Genomic DNA, 10558 nt, shown 5'->3' on the forward strand with positions numbered 1-10558 from the left:
TAAAGAAGAGAGTGTCCACAAAGGATGTAGAGGTACAAAATGAGACATAAAGACTAGTGTGGAATGCTATGCCACTTCACTACATCTTCACATGATAAGAGAGTTACTAGGGTCAAAATGAAAATGCACCCCACCCCAACTGAGTTATAAATTTGCAAAAAATACAGATTTTTTAACTACTTAACATTATGATATAAATTCGTTTCAATTACAAATAAGTTTAGTGTGAGTCAAACAATTGAGCCATGTAAAAAATTTTATATTTTGGATTTTGTAAAGCCTTAAAGCAATGCATCCCTTGAGTGTCACTCTATTGGCCCCTCACTGTCACTCTTTGATGAACTCTTCATTGATAACTAGGGGTACTTAATAAAAATATCGAATTGCCCAAATGTTTTTTCTTTGAGCTCCATAAGATATCCCCTTTACCCCTAAAGAAGAGAGCATTCACATAGGGTATACAAATATAGAGTGAGATATAAAGATGGGAAGTGAGAATTTGTAGAGTATAAAAAGAGGGGTTAGAGTAAAAAGATGGAATAGGAAGAAATTAAGAGAGCATAGAACACGTAGAGAGAATTGGACGTAGCAAAGTGGTCACACAGATATGTTTTGTAAATCTCTTTGTATGCATTTCAGTCTTGGGCCATCTACACCAAACAAACAAAAAAATCGTAGAGAAATATCAACATAATCAAAACTCCTTTGGATGTAGTAATGTGGGTTAGTGCAAAGTGCTAATATCAATGGAATGTTTTTGGAGGGTGGGGTGCATATGCCAAGCAAAGTGCTTAAATGGTTGTTTTTTTTTTCCTTTTTTTTTTGGGAGGGGGGCGCGGGGGGGAGGGCGGGCATGGGAACATTGGATATGCACGCTTGATAGGACCTTGAGAGTGCAGTATATTTGACAAGTGTGGGCCATGGCTACCTCGAGGTAGGAGTTGTTCCCAAGTGCTGAAAAAGTCTAGGGGTAGGGGGCCACCACTTACCACTTTTGAGGTTCCTAACTTTATTAGTGTATAATGGATTCCACATCAAGGATTAAATCAAAAAGGACTATACACATATACATATATGATATATTATAGATGATGATATTCATATAGGTAGCCATGTAGGCTACAAGAAGACAAAGCGCAGCTTTGCATAAAAGACCAAACGAGAAGATAAAAGAAATGACTCGCCAGCTGCACAATCGCCTTTTTTGACCCCTCGCTTGGCTGCTGCGTTTGGGGGAGAGAGAGAGAGAGAGAGAGAGAGAGAGAGAGAGAGGGAGAGCCCACATCCAGCTTTCATCACATTAACGTACTAACATCAAATCTGCCTGCCAATGACGTTGATTGACCTCTCCATTAATATCACCATATAATTGGAACTTCGAAGGACCCCCCTAATTCCGTTTTGCTGCTTATATATTTAATTATTAAACTTCGTTGAATGTAGCCACGGTTGGAAGTAACACTACTAGTGTAAGTTGCATGTGGCACCTTTTCTTAACCCTCCTAACGGGATTACTTTACTTGCAGAGTTTAGAAGAGTCTAGTTACAACTCGCGTATGGCATGACCCTTGCTCTTCTTCCCCAATGAAGTAGACTACATGGTTGCCAAGAGCTTTATCCCCCCTTTTGACCAATACCCTAGAACCTTGCCTCACATCGTTCATAAAACGAGAAACTTCAAGTGAAAATTTACATCTCTATTCACTTCTATAACCAAACCTTTTGTTTCCAACATTGTGACACTTGCACATATTGTAAAATTGGTGCCTTTATCATGTGTGACATGGTCCCATGTGGTTATAGGCAAAAGCTCAGAGGAGGAGACCAAGTTATTCTAGTCCTAGGAACTTTTTTTGAGCTAATCCTTTGAGTTGCTTTCTTAGTATACCCTTAAGTGTTCTTACTTCAAAAGGTGTAAAGAACAAGTGTCCTTTTGGGTACGTACAAGGGCAATAGGATTATACTTGAAGAGTGTTAGCATAACTTGGATGAGATAATCGTGTCATATTGTGTCACCATCATTGAAATTGACAACACAACACCTCCCTTATCCTCCATATTGATATGAGTTTAAGTATTGACCCCATTTGCTATGTTTTCAAGTCACACGAATGGCCCCTTGTAATACATGTTGGACCACATCCGTTATTGGCCTCGTCCTTTAGATTTGCAATTTTGAAAATTTCCATCTCAAACCTACAAAGTCTTTGTTGACATGTTTCCATCCACCTAACACCAAGTCGGTGGATAACACGTGTTTGGATGGTGTTTCGAAGTCAAAAATTGAAAATTGGTCGAGGTTTGTTCCACACACACATATGATTAAGATACATCATACTTTCCTACTCATCCTCTTGATGAGCATTACATGGGCCTAAATTTATGAGAACTATTGCAACATATGAAGAGGTTTTATGTAATTCCCTATTCTATTTCCATGTAAATGCATAAGAAATTTATTGATTCTATTCCACTTCTAGACAATAATTGTCATTACTATTCAATCTTTGTTGTTTGGGCATTTAACTTGACTAACCTCCATGAGAAGTGCCAATGTATAGATCTTTCACATGGTAAGTCCATACTATATGCAATTGTTTTGATATATTTAAGGTCTCTTAAGTTTTTGTAAAAATATGTCACAATCAAATGTATTGTATAGATTTTGGTGCTACAATCTTTGTTATCTATGTTATATATCATGAAGAATCACTACTAGGAATTTAGCCTAGTGTGTGAGCAATCTCATTAGAGAAATGGCATCAATCTTTTTATGAATGTGAAGTGAGGATAATTTGAGTGGCTAATACTTGCCCATGGGAAATTGTTCTCCAAAAGCAAGAATTAGTATTTGAAAATTGACTAAGCTTGATAGAAAAATCTAAAAAGAAGATTTGCCAACACTATTTGCCATAGATTCCATGAATATTCTATAGTCCCATGGTCAAGCTGTATGCATATCCTTTAGGGTATATATCTTCTCTAGGTTATGTCTCAAGTTTGTAAAAATTTGCCACAAAATTAATAAGTTCAACATGTGAGAGGATGTTAAAGTCATCCCTAATATGAAGGTGCATTCTTTATCATAAAGGAGAGTGAAACTTTGAGCAAAGACATCCCTTTGATCTCATTTCTTTTTTCCTTCACTTCTTTTGAAGTTGGGTACTATTGAGGCTTTCTAAGTAATTATGGAATACCTAGTACTTGTATAGCATATTTGTATGGCACAATCGTAAGCATGATGCCCTATAATTGTTACTAGCTAGTGTTGGATAGACTCACTAACATTGCACAATTGGAGGACTTGCAAAGCTCCCGAGGCTTTGACTTGTTTGCTTTGTGCTTTTATGAGAAAAGGGAAGAGGTCATGCCCTTTGCTAAAAAAAGAATTAAAAACAGCATGCTTCATAGGCAATGAATGCGGCACTTCACACCAAATGTGTAAAATCTCACGAATGTGAATAGATTGTTTGTTGAGATCATTAATAGATGCATGTAATTAGTCGTATACACTTATATACTATAATAGACAATATGCTTTTTGAAATGCAATAATGCATTCACTTCAATCATCGAGTGTTGAAGAGAGAGAGAGAGAGAGAGAGAGAGAGAGAGAGAGAGAGAGAGAGAGAGAGAGAGAGAGAGATTTTATGCCTTGCAAAGAGGCAGTTTGGCTGAGAGGTTTAGCAAGTGTTAATAGTCCTTGTCCTCAAAGGTGTCAAGCCTAAAAGATGTCATCAAGTCTCTTCTACCATGAACTTCCATGGTAGGATGGGTGATAAAAACTAGAATTTATGAAGCATCTTTAGTAAGAGCTAATAGATTTTTGGTGGACACAAAAGTAAATAAGAGCATATTGAGTAGGAGTTAATAGACTTTTGATGGGCACAAAAGTGAATATTGTAGCTTTTTATTGGGCATTACGACCTTTTGAAGTTACTTGATAGGTTTTAGATCCTTGGCAAGTGCCATGGCATTGTTGGGCTACTAAAGTTGTAGTTAATGACTTGTCATGTTGCGATTTGTACTATCTTCGTTCCAATCATATGTGTATGTGTGTGCCCCCATGGATTAGATAGCATAATTCTTGGAGTGGGAAGCACATTGAGGGATTTTCCTATTTTCTCATGCTGTGCTCTTGGGGTGGAGCATTCCCTTGAGAGCTCCTTGAGAGTGGGAAACTTTACATATACATGTGCAATGCCTATCATATACTATGCCCCTAACTCTTGATGAAAGAAAAATGGGATACTTAGTCTCTTAATTCCAGTATTAACATGCCAACTAAACTTTGTTGGAGGAATGTAGTATGTGATTATGTAGCAAATAGCCCTTTAGTATTACCCTATCAAGTAAACTTTGTTGGAGGAATGTAGACGTGTGGATTGTATCATAGGTTGTCAAATAGATATTGTTTCATGCTAGGAGTTCAGCAATCGAAGCCTTTAAGGTATCAAACTTTAATGTTGAGAGAACTTCTTTTGACCATAAAGGTAACCTTATATTTGTTCCAAAACGACAATGTCAAAAAGTAGCAATAAAGAATTGAGAGGGAAAAAGCACAATTTCTACTTTTTTGCATTGAGGAAAAACTTGTTAGAAATCACATTGGCATAAACATTGTTCACAAAGAAAAGTTTTGGTACTAAGAGATATAGACACCTTTAATGCGAAATTTCGATGGGAATTTTGGATCAAATTGCATATATTTGCCATTGTTAGAATTGAAAATTTTATGAAGGTCAAGGTTTTGAACGTTCTAAAAATTTGGAAATTTGTGCAATTCATTTACATTAAACCCCGAATATTTGTGAACATTGGGCATAAAGCTAGTTCATTTATATTAAACCTCAGATATTAGCCCAAGCTAGTAAAAACAGGAAATGTATAAGCAAATTTGTATCAACTTAGCGGTTTTAATGACAAGCGCTACATAGTACAAACTTGCGTGTGCGCGGGTGTAGAGTGGAAACCCTTTAAATAGGAGGCCCATCATGGATGCATTGAAGCACACAGACACGAGAGAGAGAGAGAGAGAGAGAGAGAGAGAGAGAGAGAGAGAGAGAACTTTGGCTGCAGGAGAATGAGCTAGCCTAGTAGTAGTACTGAGTCCTGACTGCCTTTTCTTCCCAGAAAAGTGGGCGTGGGGTAATTATACTAGCAAGCTTATGATTCTCTGAGAGAGAGAGAGAGAGGACGATTTGATCATGAATATATTGGCAGGCTTTAGCCATTGATCCAGCGAGCTGGTAAACAGGCTGTGTACACACACAGAGAGAGCAAAATGCATGCCCATGATCAGCCAGCTGGGTCTTCCGGCCTGAATTGCAACAACACGATCCTTAAGAATCACAAGAATCATTACTACGGTTGTGTACTGCCAGTACGCCAAACTACCCTGCCGTCAATGCAGGCCTTCGTGGGAATCGCTTTAATGCTGATCTTCTCATGGGCGGTTTGGGGCATTGAGTGCAGGGATTTGTCGCCCGCTAACAGCGCATCTATATTGGCGGCCCATAATATGATGCCGAAGAGTACTAGTCTTAATGCAGAAAATCAATATCATGGTGATGATCATAAGTTCCTGGAGAGGAGCGATCCTTATGTGGCAGCTAATTCTGCGAGAGAGGAGAAAGAGAGAGAGTTTATGGAGTGGGTGGAGAGGGTGCGTACTAGGACCAATACTGAAGAATCAAGCCGGGATAGCAATAATACTAACGGGAGCAGTGGTAGCTCAAATATATGGTCTGATGGTGAGGCAGTAGGGAATGTGATTACTGTTAATCCGAGTGGAGGGGCCGATTTTACATCAATCCAAGCTGCTGTCGATTCAATACCCACGAAGAACGCACAGCGCATTGTCATCCAGATGGCTGCAGGAGTCTATCAGTAATGGTCGACTACCCTAATTAGTTGCAGAAGTGTTTAAAGTACATTATTCTTATGATCAGTCAAGGACATTATTCTTAATATAATGTCATGATTAAAGTACACTAGGTTGTAGCTAATTATCGTGATCAAACGAGATTAATGAGATGATGATGATGATGGTGATGATGATGATGATGATCCTTCATTTGTGTGTGCTTTGTAAATGCAGGGAGAAGGTGTTTGTGCCCAAGAACAAGCCCTTCATCACATTCCAAGGGGCAGGGAAGGATGCGACCACAATCGTGTGGCATGACACCAAGGCGGACGCAGGCAAGACCCAGAACAGCGCCACCGTCGGGGTCAACTCGGATGGCTTCATAGCCAAAGGGATCACCTTCAAGGTGCTCCAAAATCATTGTAGCTGTCAATACTATTAGTATTGGCATAATCGGCATAATCATCAATAATCATATTATTAGTAGTGGCATAATTCGCTTAATCAATGATATTATGACGTGATCACCAATTTTGTAAGGTGTAAAATTATTCCTCCATATACGTTGCCATCCTCTCAGCTGACATGTCTTCACTAACGTTTGCATAGCACTCTAAGGTCTTGATACTAATGTCTCTTGCCCATATATTTGCATCAATTTGCTTGAAAATAACCCACGAATGAAAATTTGTGTTTCCATTTGTGTAAAGTTACTAATTTAGTCAAAGTTTTGGCTGCCTCCCATTGTTGAAAGTACATGCATGACCGTGTCATTTTATAAAAAAAATAGTTCTAAGTTGGTGAATAAGTACAAGTTGTTAGTACAATTTTACTAAGGAATGACAAATTTGTTGCACTTTAGAGAAATGCTATGTAATGGAATGACTAATTGTTGAATGATTTAGTTAATGATATTTTCGAGTAATGGAGTGATTGATTATGATTGAGTGATGTTGGTGTTGTTAGAACTCAGCTCCAGCACCAGGACCAGGAGCAGTGGGGGCACAAGCAGTGGCAATGAGGATATCAGGGGATAAAGCTGCGTTTTATGAATGTGGCTTTTTGGGTGCACAAGACACACTCTATGATGACCATGGGCGCCACTATTTCGAGAATTGCTACATTGAAGGCTCCATAGATTTCATATTTGGGGATGGCCAATCCATGTACGAGGTAAATAACAATAAGGTGAAAGGGGGAGTTTTACATAATGAAGACAATCTTATGATATCTTAATATGAGAGAGAGAGAGAGAGAGAGAGAGAGTGTGTGTGTGTGTGTCTTTGGTTGTTGTTTCTATGTAGTGGTGTTTGAAACATCATAAGTTGCCATAAGGGAGTCAGTTTGATACCTTGCAAGTTGTAATGGGGGATAACAATGTGGAAATAAGCTCCACATGATGAACTCTTATAAAGGAGCCACCCCACACTTTGATCCTTGTAATGGGTAATGAAATTGTGGTGGGGTATTGCTCAGTTTTTGATTGCACCAAGCTAGATATGTAGTAGCTCTCGTGGAGAAGCTAAGAGTTTTGTTTGGAAGTTGTGGACATGAGGGTGTAGATGTGGGAAGATGTCTATGCTTCTTGAGAAAAGTGAGCTAATAAGAGAGAGAGAGAGAGAGAGAGAGAGAGAGAGAGAGAGAGAGAGAGAATCATAACGTCCATTATATGATCTTGAAAAAAAACAGTAGCATATAATGCTTGCTGAATGATTGATGGATCATGGATTGGTTGACCCATATTGTGTGCGATGATTGATTGGGGTTGTATGTAATGACGATTGATGGGTGGTAAGTGTGGCTACGTGCAATGGCGACTGTGGGGTATGATTAGATTACAATGGCAATTGGTGGTTATGTGGGATAAAGGATTGATTGATTGGCGCAGGGATGCACGCTGCACGCGCTGGCTGTGAACCCGGGGTCGCTGACGGCGCAGAAGCGGTCGAGCCCGGGGGAGAGCACGGGGTTCTCCATGGTGAGGTGCAGCGTGACGGGGTCGGGGATGATGTACCTGGGGCGCGCCTGGGGGCCCTACTCCCGCGTCGTCTTCTCCTTCTGCTACCTCGCCGACATCATCATCCCCCAAGGATGGTTCGACTGGGGCGACCCCTCCCGACAAAAGTAAACGCTTATCATTATTTTATTCCCTTTTCATTTAAATTTTACAAAAAAAATCATCCCATAAACCAATATTTTCATTTTCTTCAAAATACTTCACTTCCTTCCTTACCACTCCATCATCCATACTGAGAGTGATGAGTGTCATACTTTGTCATTTGCTAAACAACTCCCCTAGTTTAACCATCACATGCTTCCACACAAGATCTTCCCTTTGTAATTCGAGAGAACCCAGTCGTCGATGAACTCGGAGTGAACTGCCATGTCACTTAAGTAGTCACCTAGTTTCTCTTTTCTCACCCCCTGATTCGTCATGTGCAAGAGGCATCATCTCATCCTTTACATTAGCATATTTTCTTTAGGGCATCCTCACCCGACCAAGTTTTGGACAAATTTCCACTATAATTCCCACATTTGTGAAGTAGAACAACAGTGGGAGCTTCTGTGAGCGAGGGACCACACACCTAGAGGGACCAGTACCTAGCCACGTGTACTTGAGAGCAAGGGGCTGTCAAAATGAGTCATGTGTAGACCTACTAGACCTTTTAGAGATCAAATAAGTCAGGTTTGTGTGGTGTGACATGCCTTTCCCCCCTCTAATTACTTACTAAAATTTTAGTTACCTTTATTTTGAAATGCAAGTAGAGACTGTACGTGTAACAACACTCTCAATTTGGAGAGGGGGTCATCAACTCCTTACCCTCAACCATAGCTAGCTAGGTATGCATTGCTTGGTTAGCAAAGAAGCTCATGATGTTGGAAAAGCAAGAGAGAAAAAGCTCCCTTTTTTTTCACCTGCAAATGTAGAAAACTTCTTATGTTTGATTGCTACAAGAAAGTTCTGAACCATCTTAACTTAGCTTTATAATCAATAAATACATATCAAATAATTTCAAATACACTTTTTGGAAACAACCTTTCAATTTTAGATGTAATCGCTCTCACTATCTGTCATTCTTAGCTACTCAAAAGAAAGGCATTGGGCGGCCTCCATTTTCATTTTCTTGTAATTTCTAAACGTATTATAGGTTGGTTATGATCATTCATATATGGCTTTTAGTTACTAGCACTGTGAAACAAAATCTTCTCTAGTCGTCGCAAGTTGTAGCAGTTTTAGGACTGACCGTGTGTGAGATAAGGGCTAGCCTTCATATTGATATAACTATGTACATAGCTATATATATGTATGGCTGATGGATGTAATCATGCATGGGCTAATTAATGGCTCATTATAGCTACATCATAAAAACAACCTAAACCTTAGGATTTGCTGTAATAATAATAACTTAAAGGATGATGGATTGCAATGTGCATAATGATAATTGGGGGTGTAGCTGCAAATAAGTGAATATTCATGTATAATGTATAATGGCGATAATTATAGGAATAAGAAATGTGTGCGTGTGAGATGTGCAGCACCGTGTTCTACGGCGAATACAAGTGCTCAGGCCCAGGAGCCAACCAGAACGGGAGGGTGGCTTGGAGCCACGAGCTCACTGACGCCCAGGCCGCCCCTTTCCAAACCCTCAGCTTCATCGATGGCACCACGTGGCTCAACACCTGACATGCACGTGGCAGCTCCCCATTTGTCTTCACCCATGCGCATTTATCGTGATATTGATATTTTGACTGCTTCGATATAATTCGTTGTTGATATCCAAGTCGTGCAAAAGCAACACGTAGACTTAATCACGACCATCCATCCATTGATCATCCCATCTATAAATTTCCATCTATAGATATTCATTGATCATCCCATCTACACATATCCATTGATCATCCCATCTATAAATTTCCATTGATTATCCCATCTACAAATGTCCATTGATCCATTAATAACACCCAATATAGATACAACTTCTTTGCTCATTGTTCCATAATATATATGCCCTGAATGTGATCCCCAATGACTCTGGCATCTAAAATCAAGATAACGGATGATGGTTGGCCAGTTTAATCTGAATTTAAATCATTCAGGATATATTGTCTAAGCTTTTACCTCTCCAAATTATATTGCTAGAGTGTGCATTTGTTGGTTTTATTTTGATGATTTTGAGGAATTTCCTATCAATATTAGATGGGATGCTTGAATTAGATTAATTAGGTAGATTTGCATGTTATGTCGGTGCTTATCGTTCACGGCAAATACGCGCTGTCGACGAGTGCACTCAAATGCATGCAACTCGATCATCACCACGCGACCTCTAGGGGCTTGAAGGCATAAGGCTTAGTACATCCAAGCAATCCCATGAGCCAACGACCCCAGCTCTAGAGTCTAGACCTTTTCGGGCTGACATGCCTCGTGAAGTATGCATATGAGGGAGACGTAGGGTAAATGGACCAAAGTGTTCTCCCCTCACCCCCCCCTCCAAAGGGAAAATGCACCCCATCCCAATTGAGTGACAATTTTGGAAAAAATATGCGATTTTTAAAGATCCTTACAATTCCTTGAAATTGCATATGAGCTTAACGAGAATTAAACAACTGAATTGTGTAAATATATTTATATTTTGGATTTTGCAAAGCATTAAAACAATACATCATTCAGTGTCACTCTATTGGTTCCTCATT

The 10558-nt window shown here is 39.5% G+C and overlaps 1 protein-coding gene across 1 annotated transcript; it reads left to right on the forward strand.

Moving 5' to 3' along the window:
* The first annotated feature begins 5009 nt into the window (after window positions 1-5009).
* LOC148019375 (putative pectinesterase 53) lies at window positions 5010-9966 on the forward strand. The gene is made up of 5 exons (XM_087661023.1): window positions 5010-5889; window positions 6101-6272; window positions 6833-7039; window positions 7755-7990; window positions 9404-9966. Exons 1-5 carry the CDS (start codon window positions 5285-5287, stop codon window positions 9549-9551), a joined length of 1368 nt encoding a protein of 455 aa, XP_087517149.1. The 5' UTR covers window positions 5010-5284; the 3' UTR covers window positions 9552-9966.
* The last annotated feature ends 592 nt before the right edge of the window (window positions 9967-10558 follow it).

Source organism: Lygodium microphyllum, chromosome 20, assembly GCF_053477565.2.
Source record: "Lygodium microphyllum isolate KBCC chromosome 20, Lygodium_microphyllum_v1.1.10, whole genome shotgun sequence".
NCBI lineage: Eukaryota > Viridiplantae > Streptophyta > Polypodiopsida > Schizaeales > Lygodiaceae > Lygodium > Lygodium microphyllum.

Excerpts from the sequence above, each read along its gene's own strand:
- LOC148019375 (XM_087661023.1), top strand. The coding sequence starts at position 5,285 with ATGCATGCCCATGATCAGCCAGCTGGGTCTTCCGGCCTGAATTGCAAC. Across the intron at positions 6,273-6,832 it reads CCAAAGGGATCACCTTCAAG|AACTCAGCTCCAGCACCAGG; the intron begins GTGCTCCAAAAT and ends TGGTGTTGTTAG. Across the intron at positions 7,991-9,403 it reads GGCGACCCCTCCCGACAAAA|CACCGTGTTCTACGGCGAAT; the intron begins GTAAACGCTTAT and ends TGAGATGTGCAG.